General features: G+C 45.8%; 1 protein-coding gene across 3 annotated transcripts; it reads left to right on the top strand.

The window, feature by feature from the left end:
* The first annotated feature begins 272 nt into the window (after positions 1-272).
* On the top strand, positions 273-26,916 carry LOC311509220 (lysine-specific demethylase 6A-like). Of its 3 annotated transcripts, XM_084574321.1 has the most exons (29): positions 277-749; positions 887-950; positions 7,344-7,452; positions 7,614-7,663; positions 7,969-8,027; positions 10,103-10,223; positions 10,490-10,544; positions 11,375-11,409; positions 12,161-12,254; positions 12,480-12,606; positions 12,781-12,879; positions 13,034-13,253; positions 15,277-15,414; positions 17,193-17,324; positions 17,754-17,825; positions 17,906-18,013; positions 18,678-19,073; positions 19,406-20,262; positions 20,984-21,113; positions 21,226-21,331; positions 21,422-21,627; positions 21,749-21,810; positions 21,919-21,993; positions 22,105-22,368; positions 22,446-22,633; positions 23,502-23,643; positions 23,764-23,890; positions 24,840-25,010; positions 25,646-26,916. In XM_084574321.1, the coding sequence occupies exons 1-29, from the start codon at positions 571-573 to the stop codon at positions 25,673-25,675; spliced, it is 4,416 nt and encodes a 1,471-aa protein (XP_084430447.1). In that variant the 5' UTR covers positions 277-570; the 3' UTR covers positions 25,676-26,916. The 3 variants fall into 3 exon arrangements, with proteins under 3 accessions (XP_084430446.1, XP_084430447.1, XP_084430448.1); XM_084574320.1 differs by lacking the exon at positions 25,646-26,916 and having other exon boundaries at positions 273-749; positions 24,840-25,639; XM_084574322.1 differs by lacking the exon at positions 15,277-15,414 and having other exon boundaries at positions 278-749.

Below are 26,916 nucleotides of genomic sequence, written 5' to 3'. Positions count from 1 at the left end.
TGTCAATATAGATTACTGAATATGAGTTGACGCGTTACCGTGGCAATTATGTAATTCTTTAGAAAAATAAAGCTTTAGTTAATGTGTTTGGGAGATACTACATATTTTGAATATGATTCTCGGATAGATTGGGTGTAAGAGATATATGAAAATATGAATATTTAGGATAAAATAATGATATAGCAGGGAAGTCATATGGTGGGATAGCGGCGCTCCTATTGGCTGAAGAGGGAGGAGAGGGCGTGGCTAGAGCGGCGCGTGGGTTCGCTGGGTGACACAATTGTAACAACTTTATCTTCGCGGCCGAAACGCATTTTATTGTGAAATACTCACATCTTAGATATTGTAGTCAGTTATTCACATACAAACAGCGGAACAATATCACTTTGTGATGAAAAATGTGACGTTTGAGGAGCTACCCGGAGAGCGCTTCTGTCCCCCCCGAAAGGATTTACTATATCGAATCGCATCTTTTCATCCTGGGAAAAAGTTTTTGATCGTTTTGTTTTCTTCAGTTTTCCTTCTTTGATTCGGCGGAGCAACCCGCTTGTCCCCGCGTCGCGATTTTCCATGCAATCGTGCGGTGTGTCTGTCGCCGTTGCTGCCTGCGCTGCTGCTCGGAGTCTCGGCTCGGCTTCTTCTAGTGGTGATGAGGGAAAGAAAATGGCGGCGGGAAAAGCGAGTGAAACAGAGGAGGACTATCCGACACTGACAGCCCAGGAGAGGGACAATTTGGTCGGGATCGACAGGTCGGAATAGCAACCCCGTGCACTCACACAAGCGCACAGTTTGCAAATTAATTGTTTTCTCCCCTTGCATGTCGAAAATGTCCCCGAGCCGCTCTGCAAGTGATACTGAGCCGCCTATGTTGTCTTCTTGCTTGCAGCTCACTGTTTGGATTTCAGAAGCTTCATGAAGATGGCGCCAGAACGAAGGCCCTGTTGATGAAGGTAACACATCTAACATGGGTGTATTTTACAATCGAGCAGCGCCCCGATTCACGGAACTCACGTAAACCCGCCGACAATCATGCACGGCAGTGAATTTGCTCTCCAAGTCGCAAGCCAGTCTGAATGCAAGTGGCCCACTCGCTATGGAGACCAAGGCCAGCTAGCCGCAGCCCCTCTGTTAGCCTCTCAGCTAGCTTGCTAGTTAGCTACCCTCATCAGATGAACGGCGACCCCTGCACCTGCGGCTAACTGTTACCCCGTGTCGTTTGCATGTGTAGATAGCTGTGGTTTCCTTCGTGTAACTACCCCGATAACTTCACCATATGTTAATGTTGTGAGGCAACCGCCCTTCCCTGTTAGCAGGATAGCTTATTCCATACAGCGTATCCTTGTGTACCTCCAACAACATAACGTCGTCACGGTTTTTGTGTTGCACATACTGGAAACATTGCACTTTTAATGAGGAAAGTTTTATGTCATTGTGTGATTATGTAATCGTAACCATCGGACTGTCCCATCTAACCTTAAATACACCCTCATCTGGCCATGGCTGATATATAACGTTGGTGGGAGTAACGTTGTCTTCGGGGTGCACCAAATACAGCTTGACGTTATTTGGTGAGCTAGTGCTCGGTGGCGTTTGCAGTGATCCGATCCTAGCCACACTCTCACGGGCTGTTTTGAGCCAATGCATCGGTCAAATCGACCCCCTTTTGGGACGTGTTCTGCTCACTGGGGTCCGTTTGAACGAGTTGACAAACGTTACAAGTAACGTTAATGGCTGGCTGCCTGTCCAAGATGGCGGGACATGGCGGAGTGACACCGACGGCTATAGAACCGATCTGATGTGACCACATTTCTCCGAATTGTTTGGCTAAAGTGCGCGTCGAGTGTCCTCTTGAGCCTTTGCAAAGATGTGTTCCCGTCTCTGGCCTAGGTGGTGTCACGGTCCTTTGTTTACAGTTTCCTTCGCCCCTGTTTGGCTCTGCATGTGCTCTCGGACTAGAGAGCCAAACAGCCCACCTGAACATAAACCCATCGCCGTGCTAACAAAGAGCAACCCCCCCCCCCACACACACACACAAATCCTGTCAATGCATCGTGCACTGTGGATGGTGTGGAGAAGATGGTGCTGTTTTGACAGCTCGTGGTTTTAGGGGCCCGTCCACGAATCTGCTCGCTAGGTGGTGTGGGATACCTAGGAAGTGTTAACTACTCGTGTAGCTGCACAGGAGCAGCAGAAAGCACCTGCTAAGGCATACGTGCAAATGCAATCAGTGTTGCACCTGTGTTTTAAAGTAGAGCTTGGTGCATACCCTCTCATGCCAATTTATTAGGTACACATGCGTTCTAATTTAACAGCCATGCACTAGCTTCATGTCTGTTATGTTGTTCAGCATTTGTTTAAAATAACTGAGAGAGTAGTTGATTGAGCTGTGTGGTGATTTGTAGTACACATGTTCCTTATTATTTTAGCAACCCCATTTTAGTCAGTGGGATAGGCTAAATAACAAACGCTTTTGTTTTTAACAGCACCATAAAATGATCAAACTGTTGAATTACCACCTTTCTGACACTGCAGTCATGAAGGGGTGGTTTAGTGCAGGATTGTTATACTGGATAGCGTTTGTTTTCACTGGTCTACCTAGTGAATTTGCAAATGAGTGTATGCTGCTCTGTAGTTGGATTTTACACTGGTGCAATCGCATGCTTTGTTTTGGTACACGGTCGTAAAAAAAAAAAAAAAAAAAAAAAAAGCCTCTCGACACAGCCACCCTCTCCGCTTTGGGTCTGTTCTGTCACGTATCCTGTGCAGTTTCTTTGGTGCCACTGGTTACGCAGGCTGATTTATGCCTTTGAATGCGTTGCCGATGGCGGGTTATGCCGGCAGTGCAATTTGACAGTGTCATAAGTCAGGCCTTGATCCGCAGAAGACATCTGCTGCCCGAATTTCCTGTCACAGTCCGATTGGTGTAGTACATGCGCACAGCTCCTATAGGTCTCTGAGCAGTTCATTAACTTTACTCTGCTAAATAACGACCATTAATTCTTATTGAAACATTTTCTTATAATGACATATTTTGACATGAAACCTGTGAATGGAGATTTCAAATCGACATGTACATAATGATACCATTCTGTATAAAAGCAAGTGTTTATACAATGCGGGTCTAATTAGGAAAGGTGCTGTTTGTTATATGTTTCTATTATTTATCATACATAATGTTGAGAATGATTTTACGTCAATGGCTAGTGCTGATAAGAAGAAGAATCAGAGGAACGTCATAGTCCAGATACGCTGCTGTCTCAACGGTTTCTCTTGCTCGTACGTGGCAGTTGTGCCGCGTGCCGTCCATTCCATTAAGTCTCAGTTTAAAGAATACCTGCACTTTTTGATAGCCGGGGTCTCATTTGCAGCACGCTTCGCTGCTGGATTCAGCATAATTGGGGATGAATGTAAACATTGCGACATATCCCACACAAATATTTATGCAGTCAGTACCAGAGATCACATCGATGTTGAGGTTTTAGCAGCTCTAGTCTGTTGACCCCACAGCTCCAGACTTGATATAATATGGGTACATCAACGAGCAACGTCTTGACCTTCAGTATTGCATCAACACAAGAAGTCCTCTAATTACTGACCTCATAATACCAAGCAGAGACAGTGGATTCTTTTGCGGTGATGCACACTTCTTGTGTGCATGTATCAGTCGTCATTTGTCTTACTAAAGTGTCACATATTGGAGAAATGTAATTAGTTCTTTTTTTAGTGTCTTGAATTAGTATTGACAAAATGAAAACCACTGAGATGATCTTGTTTCAGCTGCAGGTAAGGTTACAAAAGAAAAAAATATAGAAAGCATACCCAATATGCAAATACACATAATTAGGATATTCAGGGGGCAATGTAAATGCATAATAGACGATAAAATGATACAGAACACAAAGTTATTCCTCAAGAAATTATAGTCGTATGTAATTCTTGCTCTGCAGATAAAAAGGAATGTATCATATGTTATTAATGTCTCTTTTTGGCTTCATTAAAGTGAAGAGTTTGCATTTGTCACCCATTGAATCACATTTGTTCTCTTGTGGTCTCACCTGAGAACGGCGCTTGAAAACAACTTCGTCCTCACAAGCTAATAACCTCGCCAGTGTTCCCTGCTTGAGTCTCCTGAGAATCATTTAAAGCTCTCAGCTCACATGAGCTCCCGTTGTCACATTCTTCACGTAAACATTTTAAGGCGTTGACGTGTTTCTTTTGCGTCTCCCACTGCCAGTCGCATCTCGTTAGCTTTGAGCGGTAGCCCTGTCTGGCACTTTGTAATGGCCGCGTCGCTGCACTGTTGCTCTGTCTGGTCGCGGATACGGGGTGCGTTGACAGAACTGGGTCACTGTATCACAACCGGTAACTAGGTAGCAGTGAGTCAAAGCTGAATTAACTCGATGGAAGAGAAGCTTTCGGCGTGGGTGTCTTGTTGTTTTTATTTCCTTGGAGTGTTTTAGCAGCACGTCTCTGCGTTTTAATTGATTTTTTTGAGTGGAGTTTGCATGTTCTTTTCACGTATGCTTGGGTTTTGCCTCCAGGTCGTGCAGCGCACACCAAAAGACATGTATGCTAGGAATTAGGAGCACTCCTCACCACTGCAGCTCCAAAATAATCAAGAAAGGTCATTTGCACGGGACAGTTTTTGACACAGGAGTTTGCTGCTACAAGTGCAATTGTCCTAAACACCAACATATATGAATGGGATACAACAGAAACTATAGTATAGGCCAAAATATGTCAATGAGATGTAAACTACACATGATTACACGTGCAAGGTTGAATCATACCCCTTTAGTAATGGCTTCAGTTCCTTGCATAACACAGCCGAGGTAGACTGTGTTTGACCCAGTTCTGAACTCTTCATGAGGACGTGCCGTTGCCGGTAATGTCAGTCGCAGTGTTGACAGGATTTGTCTCGGTCCACGTCTGAAAAGATGTTTATTTTCTAGGCTGGCCTACATTCGCTGAAGTCCTGCCTTCAACGAGAAGCTTGGACAAGGGTGTGGCATTTTTGTTGGGCCGGTGCAGAAACTGGCGCGAGGCGTCGAGGCTGAAAGTGGATGCAGTTTTCCCACAGAGCCTGAATGCACGCTTGGTAAAGCAAATTACTGTTGTGATGACCGAGCGAAACTCTGAAGGTGTTGCTGTTTTTACTTCCACGTGGAAGAACGTGTACTGAACCGTTGTCGCCAACGCAGACATTGTTATAGGCAAACGTTCACTTGTACGCCTCAGTTTTACCACACACCTGCAAAATCTCCACGCCTGTTATTGCCTAGGTGGCTGTAGTCCATCCTTTTTATGTTAAATCAGCATATCCATATTTTGTGGATGCACCAACATGCAGTTTTCTACTCAGAAATAAAGCTATGCGTCTGTGCTATGGTGGGGAAGCAAGCATGAGCCTGCTGGTTCTCTCCAACGCGCCCAGGAACAAGCCCACCTCCGCTGCGAACCCGCTCAGGATGAATGGAAGAATGTAAACACGGTGATGGTCTACTATTCAGCAAGAATGAGACGGCACGCCTCCTCTTCCATGTGTAGAGCTGAACCAGTCAGCACATTGTGAAAGTACATTTATTCTCCAGTCTCTGTCAACATGTGATTGATTGTTTATGTGTATATATTAACTTTTAATTGACTATGTTAACCTGTTGACGTGCCAACCCAAGTCCTTGAAAAGGTTTCTAAGTACAGTATATTAAATATCATGTTAAATAAATGTGTTTGGTTACGTAATGCCTTCTTGGAAATGGCATGTTTTTTCCCCTCCATTTAAAAGCGGTGGTCTGGGTTTGACTGTCAGTAAAAACGTGAGAGATGAAACGTTACCCGCCTCTGTGTGATCTCAGACGTCATTTCTCAGTTTCGCTTACTCGTGCAGCTGCCTCTCGTCGGCGTCGGACGGCGGAGCGCCGCTCGACGCTGCCGACCAGCTGCGGCGTCTTTGATGCGATCTCGGCGCGGCTGCAGGGTAACTTGAGCGCCGGCGGCCGGTCACGCTCGTGTTTGTTTGCCCCTCGCGCAGAAAGCGATAACGCCAGCATGTGCTCCATTTCAACTTTGACTCCTCTGGTATAGGCTCAGCTCAGCGGCGGCCCCATCACTTGAGCCGCCCTCTTTGATCTGAGGCATGTATGAAAGACGGAACAGCTGATTTGACAGTTGCGTCTGAAATTCTCCACAAAAAAAACCTGCCCATGCCGCAACCAGTGCTGCTCAGTGCCCCCTCTGCTACCCTTCAGATATGCAGTGATTATAACTAAAGAAACTCTTTTTATGTCTGGTAGCGTTCGGTTTAGACGCCCCACTCAGTTTCGCTGATGGATTGTGGTTTTGTGGCTCCTTAACTTGACCTCCTTTAACAAGAGTGACCTTGTGGGTAACATAACCTGTGTGTAACCAGGGAGAGTGACTTTATGAAGTCTTGCGAGAAGTAGATGTGCCTCAAGCATGTTACGACAAAAGGGTTTTCTGGCCATATTGCAAAATCTGTCACAATGAAAGCACTCGTATACCGCCCACCCCTGGTGTAGCGGAAGATGACTAGGCCTGGCTTTGAATAATCAGTCATCCGTATCAAATCCATCTTGATTCAGAAGATCCAGTACGGAGACATAAAGTCCTTAGATCGATCTTTTAAAAGGACGCGTCCTTTCCTGCAGCCTCCTGTTAGAAATCTTGCTGTAAGTCCGTACAATGAGATGAAATGGTATGGAGTTTCGAATAGATTCAGGAAATCAGTAGCGATATTGTGATTTAGTTGTTTTTGGAAATTGCATGCCATGTCAACAAAGAGAAAGCCTAATGGAGTCTTTGGGCAGTAGGGATGAACGTTGATGGGCGTCTCTGCCGAGGCTCAGTGAATGCACCAGACTTGGGTTAAATGTGTGTTTTTTTTGTTTTTTTTTTAAATGAAACACTGAGGTGGTCCTTTTAGCTCTGATTGTGTTTCCAGCTCAGAGGAACCAGCTGCTTTTTATATTTGTGCTTTATCAGGACAGGAAGATCTGTAATAGACTGAAAAACAAAAAAAAAAACCTTGCAAGGAGAAGTCCTTATCTACGGCGAGCTTTATTCCTGGCCTGATATTTATCTGCTGAAAAGAATCTGAGTCGGCTTGGCCAGAACTCGGGGGCTGACGTCAGCCACTGCTGTGACTTTGAAAAGTTCTGTGTGACATTGCTGTCTTCCTGCCTGGTTCTCCTCCGACTTTCCTCTCTCCCACCGCTGCAGCTTATTTGCAGTGTACGGCTGGTTGCGTGGCTCTTTTATTTTCCCCTTTTCGTACGCATGTGTGACACAGAGTTGAGCCTGTGTTATTTTTGTGTCCTCCGCAGGCTGTTCGCTGCTACGATTCGCTCATCCTTAAGGCCGAGGGCAAAGTGGAGCCGGAGTTATTCTGCCAGCTCGGCCACTTCAACCTCCTCTTGGAGGATTATCCGAAAGGTGAGTCATCTCTCCCCTCTTCACCTGCACTCAAGTGGTTTTGCACAATTGTCCTTCGCTCGCACGCTTTTGTTCAGAGGGTCTTTGGTTGAACGAACTCCTTTTAAATGTATGCACTGGCTTTTAATTAATTCCCTGCTTTCCTCTCATTTTAATTACAGCATTATCAGCATACCAGAGGTACTACAGTTTACAGTCGGACTACTGGAAGGTAAGACGCACATGCCCACTGCTCTCATTCTCGTAGTGATACTCTCACCTCCAGTCAGTTGCACGCAATCTGTCATTTTTCCCTGTAAGTCCACTCGCTCATACACAGGAAGCATGTATGGTCTCAGTTGGGTAAAAGGCTATGTAACATGTGGTTTAAGGTGTCATGTGCGTCATTTTGAACTTGTTTTCTGTTAAGTTGACACTTGGAGGTGAGATTTATTACTAGTCGGAGGGGTTGTGTGATCTCGGATCTCGGAAAACTTTGCAGAACTTATGAATCTTTTTGATTTCCGTCTCACCCAGAATGCTGCCTTTCTGTATGGCCTCGGGATGGTCTACTTCCACTATAATGCCTTTCAGTGGTGAGTACCAACCTTCTTCATTTCACATATTTCTCACAGCTGGACTCCTGTGCAAACTCTCGCGACGTCGCCAGCTGCAGCGTGCACCGCAACCACGTCTCCTGCCGCACGTCAATTAATCTCTTTCCCGCTTCCGTGGTCCAGGTTCGCTTTGTCGCCACTCTCCCTCTCTCATTGTTCGCCGTTGTTGTTTTGATATCGCTGCTGCTTTCCTGTGTCCCACCCTCTCTTTTTCATTGGCTGCTGGCCACACTTGTTTGCAGCTGGGTCGGTGATCAGTTCACACTCCCCCATGCTTCCAGATTTGGCTCAAAAAATTCAAACATGTTTGATCGACTGCGACGAAGTTCAGGTCTGTTATCCTAATAGGTGGTTCAGACTTATGCAGTAAGTTGATGCAGAAGCTGCGCAGACCCGCAGAAAAGCAACTGAAGCTGTGATTGGTCCACTTGGTAGTAGCGTATTTCCACTTCAGTATTTCCGACTGCTTCTCCATCTCCACAATTTTCGAATTGATTGTTTTTGATCAATAAAAATGGGACAGATCGTGGACAGGTTAACTGAGGAGGTTCGGAGATGCAAACGTCTGTAGGACTTGTCTTTGGCGAAATTTCGGCAAAAGTTTCAGTCGCCATTGTTGAAAGTGAAGCAGGAAGTGGAAACAAAAATGAACCCAACTGGCAAAACAGACACAGCACCAACTAGCATTGGATGGCATTTTTGAAGAGCAAGTCAGACTGATGAGTGCATAAGTATAAATGGCTTAGTAGGTTACAACGTCTATGTCCCATAGTACTTTAAAAGAGTCTTAACACACTTGCAGGTTTGCATCCTCACCCCCTCACATACTTACAGATTTTTGTACCGACGAGCCATGCCGACTGTCCCCAACTACTGCAGACTGGTGCAGACTTTGCCCAACTGTGAATTATGGGTGAAATCTGGAAAAGAAATCTTGTGATGTGTCCTCGGCTGACACAAAATGGTTTACTTCATTGACGCCATCAGTTACTTTCTCGTGTTAGCTTAGCATAGAGTGGAAAAAGCTAGCGTGGCAATTCTCAAGAAGAAGCTTATATATATAAATCTATTTGTTTGTTTTGTGCCAAAAACCGTTGACAACCATTTTTCCGTTGCTTCACCGTGTCTTTCCTGGGAGCAGTTGCCAGGCAACCTGCTCACCAAAACCAGGGATTTTTACACGTTGGTTATTTGCAAAGGAAGGTCTGGATTTTCACAAAGCAGAGGAGAAATTGGAGCTTAGTTACAACCGAGTAGACGGCGAGCGGTGTTATGCACGGATGAAATATTCCTGCAGTAAAAGAAAGGTGACAACGTGTGGTGCACATTTCCAGCTGGATTCAGATGAGCCTGTTGTTGATACCACACAGAACCTGAATACGTCATGAATGGCGACTGCATTTTAATGCAACAATAAAGCAGCCCCGGTTGTAATGCACACACTTTACGATGCATCTGCGAAAGCGAAGTCGGGGATTACATGGCTCAGTTGTAATCTGTGTATGTTTACGTGCGTGTTGTTCCCAGAAAGGCTTTGAAGGGTAGCCGTCCTGCGTTTGTTTCCATAGTAACCCCACAACCGGAGGAGTCTCGGCTGTGGCTGAATTGCCAATAAGAATCGGCTCATAACTCTGGCCAGATAAAGAGCAGAGGTGCAAGCATCAGCAAAACGCCGCTGCGCTCTGGCTGCAGACAAACTCCAGTCGTAAATTATTTTCGAGAGGCACGTCCATAAACATTTATTAAAATATCAAAGGCTCTGTTTGGATTCTGATAGCTGCGTTTCTAATAGCAGCACTTCTGCATTTCACTTCACTTCTGCCACTCATTTTTTATTTTTTTTTTATTGCACCATAACTTGTGATTGTGAAGCAAGCAGGCTGATGACGTACCGGATACTTCCTATATTTAGTATTCAGTTCAAGGTTGCACCCATGCAGCATCACCAGCATGATCCCTAACCTCTAACAGGATGTGCTGCTTATGTTTTTAATTTGAATGTGGAGGTATTTTTATTTTTTTTTCCTTCATCGATTCCTTCATGTGCCTCGCAGGGCGATCAAAGCATTCCAGGAGGTGCTGTACATCGACCCGGGCTTCTCCCGGGCCAAGGAGATCCACCTACGCCTGGGTCTCATGTTCAAGGTCAACACAGACTACGAGTCAAGCCTAAAGGTGCGTCCTCGCTCAAAGCACTCTCTTTGCTCAGCGCCACTGCTGAGCCCTGCTAATGATGGAGGAAGTAGCTTTGTGCATCAAGGTTAGCCAGGACATAAAAAACGACGGGGCTTCTATTCACTGACTGAACTGCTGCTGATGAATGGAGCGTTATTGTGTGTGTTGAAGGGATTAATGTGCTGCTGTAAATTCAGCCAGCCGTGAGAAAATTACTCATTCTTTGTTGTTTTTTTTTAATGATTTCGACTCGTGTTCTTTCTCAGCATTTTCAGCTGGCTTTGATTGACTCCAACCCCTGCACTTTGTCCAAAGCTGAAAGTAAGCACCTTTACTATTTATTTTGCACAATATTTGCATTTATTTAAGCACAAATGATTAGCGCTGTGGTTTCTATAATTGTGGTATGCCAGTTGCATATTTAATTAAAGACAAAAGCAACTGCAAAATACCAGTTCATCTTTAAAAGGAAAAGTCATCTGCATTGTTCTCCCTAAACAACCTCTCCTGATGTCCTCTGCTCTGAGTGCGTGCTGAGCCGCTTTCGGTTCAGTCTAGGTAGACTACTGGTATTATTTAATATGCTGCTGCCATCTCATGTCTCCCGCCCCGGTACCTGTTACCTTGGCGACAGCAATATCCATTTTTTTGCCCAGCCTCTCGCTGTTTGCCTTTGCCTCATTGTGTCCCCCCTCATTCCCGCTCTCACTCAACACACATACGTAGCAAGGGCAGCCCCCATCTTTCCCCCCCTCCTTTCTCTCTTCCTCTCACTCTCTCTCTTTTTCTCTCTATCTCTCTCCCTCCTCTCTCTCTCTCTCTCTCTCTCTCTCTCTCTCTCTCTCTCTCTCTCTCTCCCTCCATCTGCTGAGAGTCACTCAGGCAGCTTAGATCAGACACTGCAGCGCTCCAGACAAAGGAAGGTGCCGCCAGGAGCACAGCTACCTATCTGGTCTGTTACACTTAACGCAGACAGGCAACCTTGGGTTTCTGACACCTATCTTTTCACAGCACTACTTTTCCAAAGACTTTAAAAAGACAATGAGGAAGGACAGACTCTGAGATGAAGTGGTGAAACCTGTCTTAAACGTGAAATAACCTCTAACACATTTCCTCTTCTCTCCTTTTTTTTCTGTTTTTTTTTTTTACAGTTCAGTTCCACATTGCTCATTTATATGAGATTCAGGTAAGTGCTTGCTCTTTTATTTAAATTATTTTTTTTTTCCTTAACCTGTGCTTCAGTTGCGCTTGCTCCCAAGGGCACATATGTTTTTGTCTCGTGTAATGTGAGAGTAAGTGCCGCATGTTGATTGAATGTGCGGCCAAAAGCTCGGCGAGGACTGTAAAATCACAGCGCGTCTAAACGCCGGGGATAGCCCTGTTATTTATTTTATTTATTTATTTATTTAGAACTAGGTGCTAACAAATTGAGGAGGGTGCGTGAGTGGGTGGTGCGCGGGAGGGGATAGGAGATTACTCTCAGCCGATCGACGGGGTTGCCACGGAAACAAGAAAGTCTGTCTTCCCCCTCTTTTGTATGCTGGTGGTCTCTCTCTCTCTCTTTATGTGGAGAGGTACAGTAGCTCTCGCCAGCACGGGGAGCAGCAGCAGCAGCGGCAGCGCTTCACGACTAATGTGTTGCGTTTTTTTTTTTATCTGTTTGTTTTTGATGCTGTGTCAGCTGCAGTGGTCGCCTTATAACGTGTGCAGCCACTGACCAGCAAATCTTTACGTGCAAAATATGAGTACTTGGGCATTCATATCTTGGTATGCTGCACATTGAAGTGATGGAAAAAATATATCATCTGGCAAAAACTGCAATAATTTCTAATCTTTTTTTCCTCCGTCTCCTCATTACCTTCCCCCACTCTTTTCAATTCTTGGCACCCTTCATCCTCCATCACTCTCTTTTGCCCCCAACTACTTCCCATATCAAGAAGAGATACCGGGCTTCCAAGGAGGCTTACGAAAGCCTTCTGCAGACGGAGGATCTTCCTGCACAGGTGAAGGCCACTACCCTGCAGCAGCTAGGTAAGATTTGCCCGAAAACAATCGAAAGCGTGAAAGTTGTCCTCGTCGAAAACATAAAGTTTTTAGGGGAACTTTCTATTCCTGCGAAACCGAGAAATATCACCGCAGTTTCTCTTCTGCTTCACCAGAGATATTATCAGCACAGTCGCTTGGGTGTAAACTGCACTTGTGAAATCTCAAACTCCGACTCCGAATGTAATGATTGATGTGTTCGACTTCCTCCAGGCTGGATGCATCACACGGTGGAACAGCTCGGGGACAGATCGAGCAGGGACAGCTATGCCATCCAGTGTCTGCAGAAATCTCTGGAGGCCGATCCCAACTCTGGACAGTCCTGGTACTTCCTTGGCAGGTATGTTGCACACACCACCTTGTGAGCACATTGGTGCAAATTGGCAAGAAGAATAGTGCAGTGTAGAGAGGAGATCTAATTTCTTCTTTCTCTCTTTTTTTTTTTTTTATTTATTTTATTTTTTTTATGTTTTCCATGCTTGTAGCCCAACTTGACAGCTTGTGTCTCCTACAGGTGCTACTCAAGTATTGGGAAGGTCCAGGACGCCTTCATCTCCTATCGGCAATCCATAGACAAATCTGAGGCCAGTGCAGATACCTGGTGCTCTATAGGGTAAGAATCCTTCGTGAAAGTTAACGTCAGCTTTTCTTTGATTGCCCCTCGCTTCCAATTAACCTTGTTCTCCTCTGATTCATCCCTCTTTCTGTATATTTTCGTTGTCTTCTCTGGTGCCTTCCACTCCCTCCTCTGTGCGTACCCCTCTCAGTGTGTTGTACCAGCAGCAGAACCAGCCCATGGACGCTCTGCAGGCCTACATCTGCGCCGTGCAGCTGGACCACAGCCACGCCGCCGCCTGGATGGACCTGGGCACGCTGTACGAGTCCTGCAACCAGCCGCACGACGCCATCAAGTGCTACATCAACGCCACACGCAGCAAGGGCTGCACCAACACCGCCGCGCTAACCCACCGCATCAAATGCCTGCAGGTGGGTGGAGAGAGGAATTTCAGGCAGGAGTCGTCCATGCGAAGGCTGTGTGGATGGATGCAGCTTCACTTGGACCACTTAAAAGAAGAAAATGTTAGATACAGAAGGTCAAAACAGTGTGGATATGAGTTAAAAGTAGGGATGTGCCTTAGATAGTTTGTTGCCAGCTTAGAAGCAAGGCTATTTGACCTTCACCACAGCTAACTTATATTTTTACATTGTGTAATTTCTATGTAAAGTCTAAGAGGAGAACAGGTATCATTAACTGATACTTTGGCTGCTGTTTTTTTATTACGCACTCTGTGGATCAGCTCAATTTGACGTATTTGACAGCTCAAATACCTAAACAAACTTGAGAAGGTATCAGAATTTATGTAGGAGACACAAATCCATTGGAAGTACCTGGATCAGCTGGGGACTGATTGTTCACAGAGCCTCCCCAAAAGCCGTTTTAGTGTGTTATCATGTGCTTTGTGGGCAGCGAATGATGCAGCAAAGAAAATGCAATTCAACAAAGTTTGATCAGTGTAAGGTGTTAGTCCGTTCCCTCGACATTAGCAGCCTCTCCCTTTTCTGAACCTTCCTAAACCTAAAGTCACGTTTCCACCCAATGTGCATTTAGTCCCAGGAACTTTTATTATTTTTTTTCAAGGAACGAAAAGGTTCCTTCAGACTTTTGGTTGTTTCCACCACAGTCTGAAGACCTTCAAATATTTTGCTGATGTTTGAAAAGGTGTCTATTTTTACACGTGCATTGTAAACGCAGCACGCCTGCTCCACTCCAGTCCAGTAGGTGGCGGTAATTCGGTAGGCAACAATAACATTATGTAACACTTCGCAACTGGGGCTCATTGAGTCAGTGCTGGAAAAGAGTCGAGCAGTAGTAGAAAAGACGATTTAAAACGCGTGAAATCCTTGAAATAATGGATTCTACGAGCTATCTTGTAGACGAATTCTTGCAAATACTCAGCAAGCCCCGCCCCCAAAGTTCCTGTGCTGTCAAAAAGTCCAAGCCCTTGAGCTGGGACCCTTTTCTAGGGTGAAATAATTACTCACCACAACTTAATTTAGACCCTGATCCGAGCAGTGGAGACTCACCGAGTACCACCAAATGTTCCTGGTTCCTGGGAAAAGTTCCTGCAGGTGGAAATGTGGCTTAAAACTCCCTTTTTAACTTTCATAGCCAGAAAAAGCATGGGGTCTTATGAGGTTTCTTCTGTACTACTACTTTTGCCTCTTGCTGTTCTTTATTGATGTCCCCGCGAGGCAGCAATAAATTAGCCCATGTATTTATTCTTCTGGGATGTGATTAGAGCAAATCACATAGGAGACTTCTGAATTCAGAGGAACCAAAAGGGAGAAATTGAATCCAAAATCCAATCCCTTGAGGTGCCCGAGGATACCTTTACACCTCCTATTCTCTTGAGACCTTACCTCAGGCCTAGCTGTTTGGGTAAAGGTCCTGTGCATATAATATAAGGGGAAGAGGAAGAACAAACAGAGTAGCGCCCTTGAGAATTAATTAATTCGTCCTTACAAGAGAGAGTGATTCAAGTTGAGGCTAATGATAGTTGAGAACAGTTGCCCTTACCCTCCCGCAGATGCAAAAACTGGGGTTTTAACAGGCCCCGTATCTCATGCGTTGACTTATTCATCTATATTTTTGTCCGATGCATTTTCCTTTACACATGCATGTAAGGAATGTTACATTTCCACCAGTGATGTTAGCAAAAGTTTCACGGCATTAAGACAAGCTCAGCGGCTTGTTTTAATGGCACTGTGACTGTGTTTGGGATTACTGTTTGCTGAATGTCATTTCAAGTGCCTCCTTGTGTGGCTGATTGATAAAAAGCCAGACCATGCAGCCAAAGTAATTGGAAAAGACACACATCACTCTCCGACTTAGCCTCACTTGTGTTATAACCTCTACCTATTTACCATTGCTGATCATTTCCTTGTTTTGAGGTCATCGTATTTTTTTTTTCTTTTTTTTTTTTTTTCACGTCGTTTTCCATTCCCCTAGGCTCAGTTGAGTAACCCCCAGCTCAGTAGCCTACAGGGTAAAAGTAAAATGCTCCCTCTTATTGAGGAGGCATGGAGTCTACCAATCCCAGCTGAGCTAACCTCCAGGCAGGGAGGCCTGAGCAGTGCACCACAGCAGGTGAGAGACCAGATAGAGCAATTTACACCCCCCTTCTCCTCCTCCTCCTCCTCCTCCTCCCCCTCCTTTTCCTCCTCACCTCCTCCCTCCCTCCCCCTTTGACTGAGTGCACACTCAGACACACAGGGCACTCAAACACGCAATGCACACATGGACATACCTGCAGGTCTACACACGCGCATGCACTGTTGAACGTAGCGATGGGTAACGCTTGAGCTTTAACTCCCACACTGCCTGACACAGATGTCAAGAGAGGCCGACGGTAAAAGAAAAAAAAAAAAACTCAGATTGGAGACTTTTGACAGTTCCTGCTTCACCGTGACAGACGGAGAAGGCAAGCCATTCACCGTGCTTTAATTCAATTGGGCGACTATGATATTGTCGGGCTGCTCCGCGGCATCCGATTTGAACGAGCAGAGGTCCGGCCAAGTGTTACCCAGTCCTGCACTCCCTCTCTTTCCCACAGCACACTCGACTTCACCCATCACGCTCAAAACAAAAAAAATCAACAAAGGCATTTGTTAATTCTTACCTATTCAATTATTCTTTCTCTTAATCCTCCTTTTTTAATCTAATGTGGTATTCAGGATTACCCCTCTCTCTCTCTCTCTCTCTCTCTCTCTCTCTCTCTCTCTCTACAGTTAATTAACAAATCTAGTTTAAGGCGGCAAGGTTGTTGAACCTGCGCCACGCCGCTCTTAATCTGCTTTTGTTCAGACTTCTGATGAGATTACTCCCAAGTCAAGAGTTTATTTTTTTAATTCTCACACTCGCTGACTTGTTTCTGCCTTTTCCTCGGCCTTTGACCCCGCACCAGTGTGATCGGTGAGGTCGTGCTGCCGTAGCGATTACCCAGGCTTCCCATCGGCTCTGTCCATCTTCCTCCCCCCTCCTCCTCCCCTCTTGAGTAGCTGACCTTAGTCGTCCGCAGCCGCTGCCCCCTAGTGTTTCACCGCCACTCCATTCAACCATGCTCACCATTCAGTAGCTCTGCTGTGTCCATGTTTGTGTGTGATCATTGTCGTGTTATTAATCGATATTCATTGGAATATATTCATGTAAGACCTCTGACCTGGTGAGTCAGTTCCGGCGCGAATGATTTGGAAAACGGTTATGGATGATCTCCATGGCTCAGATGTGACTTTTAACAATTTCAAATTTGATAACACAAAGAAAAGCGTGACCGGCAAACAGGTGAGTTCCAGTCAAACTGAATTTCCAAGCAGTCACATCTGACTCATGCCCTCGCTCACAGTAAGGCTGTCGGGTCGGTGTGCTGTGACCTTTTGCTGTAAAGGTTGCGCTCCTGGCTCGCGTTGTCTGACGGTGCACAAAGGGAGACAGCGAATTCGGCCGTATGACACGAGCATTACGTTTGCAGATTAGAGGCTGTAAGTGGGGTGGGAGGTGGGAGGGATTTTAACCAGCATTCCTCTACGACAGGAGAAACGCCCCAGGGGCGGTTGTTGATGCGACACCTTCAGATACACAGGAATGTTTTGCTCTATGTGTCTTACAAGCTACAACACAGTATCACAGCATTTCTCTGCTCTGTTTTCTCTCTTCTCCTGTCTTCATGACTCCTCCCTCTTGCCGTGCTTTATTTTCTCCCTTTGCCGCTTTACCTCCTGATAAATACTTTTTTCCCCCCCATTACCGTTTTCCTCTCTTTTTTTATGCCTTTTTCTCTTCTTTGGCTTTTTTTCCCCATTTATTTTTCATTTTTGTTTTGCTTTGCTTCCTCTTGCCTGCGCTTCCCTCCGTCCCCTCCCTTCCAGGCTTGTAAGCCCAACCACAGTGCAGAGGGCGGGGGCTCAGGTCAGTCTCTGCCCCCTCACGCGGGCTCCCTGGGCCAAGCGGAGGACCAGTCCTGCCCAGCCAAGAGGAGGAGAGCCTCCAGTCCCGCCAAGGTAACTGTGACGCTCTTAAATGGACGATAAATGACTCGGATTGCCCCAACAAATCAATCAAAATATGACTTATTTTGACATGCATGAAGTGGATCTGCTGCTGTGGAGAGCCTAATCTGCCTGAATTAAACAGACAAAGAAGACAACACAGAATTTATTTAATAGTAGAAGACGTAATTCATGTTTTCTCACACTTCCTCCCTCCATCATTCTGTCCCTCCTGTAAAATATTCACCTGATTTGTACCTCATATGAAGCAGACACGTAGAAAGAATCTTTTATCTTCTTGTACCGAACCAATCAGGCCTGTCTGCTCTGATTATTAGTGCAAGTAAAGCTGTTCCACTTTATAGTAAGCGGCATTACATGTTTGCATTTGATTCGTTTTTTGACTTTTCAGTCATCATAATGTGTTTTTTCGCCACTCAGGCTGAACCTTGGGCCAGTAATCCAGCACAGCAGCCAGTCCCCAACTGGTACCTCTCCCCGCAGAAGTTACAGGTTGGTAATATTATTCAGCTTATGTCATGTGTGATCTGAGCAGAGGTCACCATACACACCATTACACCGTACCCTTTCAGGCGCTGGAACAGTTGCGGAGTAACCGGGCCAACCTGAAGCCACCACAGCTACAGATGCTGGAGCAGCTGGAGGCTCAGCTCGCCATAATGCAGCAGCACCAGCACCAGGTACGAAAAATCAAAATCAAAAATCTAATCTAGAGCAAACACCTCAGAGTTGTGGTGCGTGGTTAAGATTCAACCAAACCGTCATACATCTGTTTGGGTTAGGTCTGATTAATTTGTATGTATTCACACAGAGAAATACCTTTTGAATGATTCATAGTCAAGGATTTAAATCATTTAAAATCAATTTACTGCACTATACAGGGCATTAATATTTTACGTAGAGATGCGCACTCTCTTTTCACAGACATGTGTGCCTATAGATCCATGCTTCTGTTCCTCATGCATTGTCTGTGGAGATTCTATAAACGTGCGCACGGGGTAGTTGAAGGCTTAAAGCGGCAAGTGAGAATAAATAAACTCGCTAATCCAGAGTGTGTAAACACTGCATGATTTATGAGGCCACGGTATTATGAAGACCAGGCCTAGACTTCTCGAAACCCTTTCATAGTGTGTCGAGGCGCGCGGAGGCGTTAAATTGTTGCGTCACGTGGTAAACCACAAGAAAGTGCGGAGAACTTTCAGCATGACAGGTGAGAATGTGAACGTGTTTTAGTGTTTTGGCGGTTCAGCGCAACCATCTGTCACCCTAACATGAAATAATTCACAGACTCTTAAATATGAAATTGAAATAAAGGTTAAATTTTTTCCCATTTGTTTTTTACAGATGAGACAGAATGCCTCAGGAGGTCAGGTGCGCCCTTCTCTTCCCAACGGCCCCACCGCCAACTCCCTCCCTTCCCCCAACCCCAGCCTCCACCCCACGCGGCCCAACCTCGGACCCCACCGCCCCCTTTGCCCGCCTCAGCCGCTGGCCAACGGGCTTGTAGGCCCCGGGACACACGGACACTCGGACTCGCTCCCTGTGGGTGAAAATAGTAACAGTACTAGTAACAGTAGTAGTAATAATCAGCCAGGGCCCGCGGCCACAGGACCCAACGGAGACGTGCCTTACCTGCAACCTGCCGGCAGCGGCGACGCAGCACTGCTACCTCACACCTGCACAAGCACGCAAACACAGGACGCCACGCCGCGCCAGGCCCTGCACCTAAACTCCTCTCAGGTTAGACACACAGCTCATCTGTCACAGAACATGCACACATTTAATCTCCTCTGGCAAGTTCTCTGTTGCTCAGAGGTAATTAATATAATTCTCTTTTATCCTTCTGACCTACTTGGCTCTGTTGTATATTTACTGAAACCATTGAGAAAAGTCACGAAGTGAGTTGTGAAGTCTTTCTCGTGACGTCTGAAAATGAAAGTGTACAGGAAGCATTACACACATCTCTAATGGCACAGAGCCAAAACATATACACATACAAGTCACAACAGTTTTCGGTATCTACACACTCCACGTGTTTCTGCTATATAACAGTTGCACTCTTTTTTCCTCAGGGGCCTCAGAAGGGGTCTGTTCCACATGCGACAGGCTCCAGCAGTGAGGGGACCCCCTCTCACCCTCAAACCCCCAACTCCTCTGCCCCTGTGCACCCCAACAATCAGGTTGGACATTCCACTAATGCCCCATCGCCACAGCAGCAGCCTCATAACCACCTCCCGTCCCCTCCCTCCCTCCCCCACTCCTCTACCTCAGGTGGAGCAGGACCCGGTGCGTCCGCTACCAAAGATGGCAACACGGCAGCCGCATCCCTCGGCAATGGTGCCTCCGAGGGTAAAACACCATCGCCACTGCCGTCAGCTGATGGCAAAATGGCGCAGGCAGATGGCCTAGCCAATCACGTCCACTCGGGGGAGGGCGGCAAGGTGGAAGAAGGCGGCGAGAAGCCGAGCCTTAGCGCAGACAATCCTAGGCTATCTGCCCTGCTGGCAGGGGGGAAGGGCCCAGAGGAGAGCGAGGGGCCGTCACAAGGGACTTCATCCGCCACGCCCGACTCCCATAAGAAAGTCAACAACATCCACCCGGCCGTCCTTCCCCCAACCCCCCACGCACAGGGCAGCTCAGCTGCCTCCTCGCCCATCTCTGCCATATCCACCGCCACACCCTCACCCAAATCCTCAGAACACACCCAAACAGGCGCTCACAGTCCCGCCACCGCCACGTCTGCTGCACCCGCCGTCAATGGTAACGGCAAAGGAGGCATCTCTGAGGACTCTCAAAGCCCGCTGAAGGCTGAGCCACCTGCCGTCACCAGTCTCAAAGCTACGCCTCCGCACGGACACAGCTCCTCATCCTCAGCCTCATCGTCGATATCCATCTACCCCAGCTCCACAGACGTGCTGAAGGCCTGCAGGTGAGATTGAAATGCCGTGTTGTTTTCCACTGGCATCGCAGTGTCCTGCAGATCAGGCGGTGCCCTGCTGGTCCTGTTTAATTCTTCCTGGCAGGGAAATTGTTTTGTTGACAAAGGCACAATGACACGCAGTCAGGCCATGATGGAGCTTTAAGTTCATCAGTATTACAGCAGATTTCTGGCATGAGGCAAATTCTCTGAGTCACTTTGTAACTTCCAGTGGACTCATGAATGGCTCAAGTTGATTCTGGCAACGACTAATGAATTAAAAAGCTTGTTTGAGGTACAAATGGAAATAGGTTAGATTAATAGAAATGGGCTGTTGTCAGTCACATGCTGCATGTAAGGTTGGGACATAAATGACTATATTGTGCATTTAAAGTTGTCTTAATAACTGATAGAAATACGTCTAAATAGTGTTTTCCTAAATTGTAGCTGAGTTTACTTGATCAGTTGAAGTGTGCAGTTTGCTTTGAACATGTCTCCTCCCGGTGGAATAGCGGCGCAACTACACAACCAGAGCAAAAAATGATTATGTAACGGTGAACAACACTGAAGGCTACTGGGCAGTCTTGTTGCCATGCAGAAACCACCCGTATAAATTCATCCATTTGCTCGATTGCCTATTATTTCTCCGCCAGCCGTGCCGTTGGTGGTTTATACTCTGCATTGCTGCCATGACTAAAAAAAAAAAAACATGTTCTGCGTTCTGTTTGTGCAGAAACTTGGGGAAGAACGGTCTGTCCAACAGCAGCATCCTCCTTGATAAGTGCCCCCCGCCCCGGCTGCCCCCTCCACCCTCACCAGCCCTGCCCAAAGACAAGCTCAACCCTCCCACGCCCAGCATCTATGTAAGTACCTGAAAGAAAGAAAGCTGCTGTTAATTTGCACATTTGCAAATAAGAGCAGGTGGTGATAGTTTGAACTGATAACCGTCAACTTCCTGTTTCTTGTGTGGACCAGCTGGAGAACAAGAGGGACGCGTTCTTCCCCCCTCTGCACCAGTTCTGCACAAACCCTTCCAACCCCGTCACCGTCATCAGAGGCCTGGCTGGAGCACTCAAACTGGGTAAATGCTTTGCTTACAGTTCCTTTTTTTAAATGTCTATCAATCACAGAAATATAAATATTCAAATTGTTCCCCTCTCTGTTTGTGTAGACCTGGGTCTGTTCTCCACGAAGACCTTGGTGGAGGCCAACCCGGAGCACCTGGTGGAGGTCTGGACGCAGCTCTCTCAGCCCGCCGACGAGAACTGGGATCCGACCGGCACCAAGAAGATGTGGCGCTGCGAGAGCGCCCGCGCCCACACCACCATCGCCAAATACGCCCAGTACCAGGCTGCCTCCTTCCAGGAATCCCTGCGGGTTAGTTAGGCTTTGTCTTTGAGGGAGAATGTGCAAGAGAGCTAGGGATATCTGTTGATGGAGCGGAAAGGCTCAGCAGTGGTGTGAAGTTGGCTGAACGTACGTACGTTTTGTTTTTCAGGAGGAGAACGAAAAGAAGGCATTAAAGGAGCCCTCGGATGCAGAGCCAGCGTCAGCAGAGAGGTACATACTGAAATTTTTGCTGAATATCGTGCAAAATTATGCATTTTTATTATAAATGCAGTCATTCTAATGCACGTGAATGACTGTAAACTCTTTGTGTGTTTTAAGTGCTGCTCGCAAACGAAGAGGACCCTTGAAACACATCAAGTTCGGAACCAACATCGACGTGTCGGACGAGAGGAAGTGAGTACAGGTTTAATCACCACGCCATCTATTTTATTTTGAAATGTTTCGTTTTAAAGACACTTCGAAACGTTTGTGCTCACGCGTCTCGTCGTGTCCACCGTGTCTCAGGTGGAAGCAGCAGCTCCAGGAGCTCAGCAAACTGCCGGCGTTCGCTCGGGTCGTCTCCGCCGGCAACCTGCTCAGTCACGTTGGCCACACCATCCTGGGCATGAACACGGTCCAGCTGTACATGAAGGTGCCTGGGAGCAGGATACCAGGCCACCAGGAGCACAACAACTTCTGCGCCGTCAACATCAACATCGGACCGGGAGACTGTGAATGGTTTGCTGTGCCAGAGCCCTACTGGGGAGTGATGAGCAACTTCTGTGAAAAGTGAGTATCTTTTTTTAAGGTCTGATCCCTTCTCTTCCTTCCGTTCATATATTCATCACACGTCTTTGCCCTACTAGGAACAACATCAACTTCCTGATGGGCTCGTGGTGGCCCAACCTGGAGGACCTGTACGAGGCCGACGTGCCCGTCTATCGGTTCATTCAGCGTCCAGGTGACTTGGTGTGGCTCAACACGGGCACCGTCCACTGGGTGCAGGCTATCGGCTGGTGCAACAACATCGCCTGGAACGTAGGGCCTCTCACCGGTACGTTTTCTTTTGTCTTTAAACTTTTAAATTTTTGTAGTGAGCCAATTCTGATTATCAGTTATATGCAAGGATAGGTCAGGCCAGGTCATAAAAAAATCATTGAGGAAAAAGCTAGCTAATCTCTTAAATGCGAGTTTTCATCAGGCACCAATTAGCAGACATTTATGTTTCAGTTTGGAGGAATAAAGCTGCCTGTGTTCAGAGTATTACCATAAAAAGTTTTAAGTTAATTTATTTAAACCCAGACTTCTTCAGAGTAAAGTTATCTGAATATTGTCTAATGCAAATCCCTCTGAGATATAACAGTAGGTCAGGTGGGTGAAATGTGCGTGCATGCATATTTTTGCTGCTTGCACGTGGGTGAAAATAATAGCCTTAATGACACTCTCTAAAATGCACATTTTCATCACTAATTAGAAGAAATTCAGATCGAAGAGATTAAAGATCCGTGTTTAGGCATCAGAGTGGAGCTGCTCAAAATGAAAGAATAGTCTTTTATCCTGTTCTACCCGAGCCTCCAGCCTGGTTATCAGTCTTCTTTATCCTTCCTCTGCTCTCATCCACACCGTCTCCTTCTTGTTAAAGCAGTCCCTTGCTGCGGGGCTTTTTAATTACGTCCATTTTCCTCGCTGCTCGTACGACTGTTTATTTAAAATTTCTGTTTATTTGAAGGTAAAACTGTTACGTAATGTTGCTTTAATGCAGCAAAAGGACAAATGTATGCGCATATAACTAGAAAAGCATGCATATTTATTTAATAAATAGTCTGTCCGATGAGCTGAGGTTTGCTGTGACGTTTTAAATGATTGGTAATCAGGTATGCGTTGCAGAGTGGTTATCTTTAATCTTTAAACTGCTCTTCTAGCCCACCAGTACAAGCTGGCTGTGGAGCGTTACGAGTGGAACAAGCTCCAGAGCGTCAAGTCCATGGTTCCCATGGTGCACCTCTCCTGGAACATGGCACGCAACATTAAAGTGTCCGACCACAAGCTGTTTGAGATGATCAAGTGAGTCACGGGATTATAACTCCTTGCTGATTGTTTTAGTTTGTCTCGCCTTTTTTTTTTTTTTTTTTATCTGATACGTGTGTGTGTGTGTGTGTGTGTGTGTGTGTGTGTGTGTCTCAGGTACTGCTTGCTGCGGACGTTGAAGCAGTGCCAGTGGGTGAAGGAAGCCTTGGCGTCGGCCGGCAAGGAAACGGTGCTGAGGCCGAGGACGAGGGACGAGCCGGCCCACTACTGCACCATCTGTGAGGTCAGTGAACGCACCGGGAACATTTCGGCGTCGGGGGGTGCGAATTTTAACAGGATTTCACATTTCTTGCTTGGCAGCTCACACTTCTTTTCAAGAAAATAATTGTCTCCTGTGTTTCCGCTCACAACCGGAATATTACTACACCCCACGGGTTGGACGAGAGCCAGATCCATTTGTCCCTTGATTTTGTTTTTCTGCTGGTTTCAGTCCAATAATTGGCAATTTAGGGTTCACAAAAACAAAAAACGGATGCTGCCTTTCAGCGATGAGACACCTGGCTGCATTATTTTTTAGATTTTTTTTTAACCTGTATTTCACCCTCAAACTGTGAGCCTTGACATTTTACCTATTAATCTAGTTTAACTAAAGTCTCGAGTTAAAAGCAACTTTGCCGTCCTCTTGATATTTTTTTTTACTGCATCATTGCCTGTTGCTTTCAGTTTTTGTTTCAGTTAATTAACGGGTCTGCTAATGGCTTTTTTTGAATGCAGGGCTTTCAGCTGTTTTATAGAAAATAATCCACAGCTCATTAAACGTCTGCGGCCAGTTGTTCCAGGAGCCGTCTCTAGATGACATTATTGCCGCAGCATGTGTCTGCCGCAGTATAATAGATTATTAAAACCACAGACAGGAGAAGAGAATAACATTGACCATCCTGTGGCAATTCAGTGTTCTGCTGGGAAACGTTTGGACCTGGCATTCATTCATGTGGATGTTACTTAGACAAGTAGCACCCACTTAAAGCAGACCAGGCACCCCCACCCAATAGCAATGACACTCCTTGATGGCAGCAGCCATCCCCAGCAGGATGCAGGGTTAGGGTTTGGGTTGGGGTTAACCCAAGGTACCCCACTGTTACAGACACCCTCAGAAGGACCATGTCCATTCTCTGATGAGTCACAACTGTACCTAATCAGTGTATATATATATGTGCGTGTGTACACTGCAGGTGGAGGTGTTCAACCTGCTGTTTGTGCGCCGCGAGCTCCTGTCCAAGAAGCAGTGCGTGGTCCACTGCCAGGACTGCGCCAGGAAAGGCAGCGCCACGCTGGACGACTTTGTGGTGCTGGAGCAGCATAGGATGGAGGACCTGATGCAGGTCTACGACCAGTTCACATTAGTAAGTCTTCACGCTGAGGGAGAGAAGAGATGCGCCTCACGGGGCTCGTTTATCGATTCGAAATTTGAAAGAAAATAGCAGTGTTTTAATAGCGGGAATCGTTTGAACTTTCATAAATGATCACAGGCCACTTGTCTTCACTTATTAAGACCAGGTTTCCTATCACTTCTGTTGAACTGCTTTCCGGTTTAAATGGCATGTCAAACCAAAAGACTGATGTCTGGCTACGTGCCGATATCGTCTCTCATCCTAAAGTACTTCCAATATGCAGCTATTGCTACTCCTCCAGCTAATAAGAGGTCATCCTCACATTGACGTAAAATGGCATCGGACCAATGCTCAGTACCGGTATTATCTGTGTCAGAAAATCTTACACTACGTATGTAAGGTGGTGAAAGGGGTGTTTTTCTTGACATGATACCGAAACAGAGAGTTTGACATACCGGACATTTATTAAAAGCTTTTTTTCCTATCATTTAATCCCAATAAACTACATACCTGCAGTACATACATAAAAATAAAAGCTATATTTATGTATTTAGAGTGAAAATAAAAACACTTTAAATCGGTGCAGAGGCCCGTGCTGATCAACTCAAGGTCCTTGCTGATCCTCTTGTGCCATCTCTTCCCCTCAGGCCCCTCCTCTTCATTCATCTTCATCTTGACATTAGGTGACCCCTCTCTCTTCTTCTTCTTCTGCTGTGGAGCCATGAAGCCCATTAACAGGAACTTGTATTAAAAAAAAAAACGGACAAACAAACAAACAAACACACATCTACATACACGGACCATTTCTGATATTCAGGAAAGCCAAGGCCGTCTCCCACGCCGTCGCCCACCACCGCTCCCCTCTCGTATGGCTGGTCTCCATAGCGACGGCTGGAGGCTGAGGCGGCCGAGTGTGTCTGTCTATGCAACCTGTTTGACGCGCTGGGGCCCTTCCAGAAGGGGGCGCCAACCTAGCTCAGTAACAGGACTCTCGTTTTTCTCTCTTTTCCCTTCTCCCCCCTCCCAGCCCCCTCTGCAGACAATGGTTCAGCCCTGTTTTAATGGAGGACTCAATCAAATAGGGTTGGGAACAGGGGGGGACGAGGGGGAGGAGTGGGATTCTTAATGATGAAAATGTTTTGTAGATACTTGTTAACTGTCACAACTGGCAACACCACCCGTAAAAGACTACTGACTTGACAACCCTTTCCCCCTTTCTCTTCTCTTCTCTTCTCTCTCTCTCTCTTTTTCTCACTTTTTATTCTGGTAACAGGATGAAATGTTGGCTTTGATTTATAGATTTCTTTGTTTTTTTCCTTCTAAGGAGCACTAGCCTCTGTTTTTCTATGGTAGATAGTAATTTTAAGACTCTTTGGACAGCAAAATCTCCCAAAAAAATTTGTAATGTGAAGAGTTTAGGTGATTTTTCTTTTCTCTCTTTCTTTCTTTTAATTTTTTTTTTTTTTTTTACAGCTTTTACGTTTTTGTCTTGTTCTTTTCGAAACTATGACTTTTTTGTTTCTTAGGTAAAAAAAAAAAAATCTAAAAAATAGTAAAAAAAAAAAAACTACTTACTAGCCAAGTCACAAAGAAAATGGGTTGCACATAGACTTATGAAATTAAGTTTAATTTGTGATTTTTTTTTTTTGTTTCGTTTCTAATCTTGATGTAAATTTACACTATTTATAAATACATATTTATTGCTTGAAAATATTTGTTGATGGAATGCTGTTATTTTTTCCAGAGTACCTGCCATTAAATTTGAAGGAGTTTTGTCATTTTAACACGACTCCTCTTACATTTTCTATATATAAATAAAATTGCTTAGCAAGCATTGTACAGAAACGGACATTTAAAATTGTTTTATTGTTTGAAGAATGTTTTATGATGAGTCAATAAACACAAAGTTGTCAAATTA

This window comes from Chelon labrosus (assembly GCF_963514085.1).
Source record: "Chelon labrosus genome assembly, chromosome: 24".
NCBI lineage: Eukaryota > Metazoa > Chordata > Actinopteri > Mugiliformes > Mugilidae > Chelon > Chelon labrosus.
Note: the sequence above shows the minus strand (reverse complement) of the source record. Positions and strands in the feature narration are given on the sequence as shown.

What these genes read in the sequence shown, in the direction of transcription:
- LOC311509220 (XM_084574320.1), top strand. Translation starts at nt 571, where the DNA reads ATGCAATCGTGCGGTGTGTCTGTCGCCGTTGCTGCCTGCGCTGCTGCT. An exon ending in TGAGCAGTGCACCACAGCAG is followed by an intron (nt 15,415 to 17,192) that starts GTGAGAGACCAG and finishes CCTCCCTTCCAG; the next exon opens with GCTTGTAAGCCCAACCACAG. An exon ending in CCTTCCAGGAATCCCTGCGG is followed by an intron (nt 21,628 to 21,748) that starts GTTAGTTAGGCT and finishes TTTGTTTTTCAG; the next exon opens with GAGGAGAACGAAAAGAAGGC.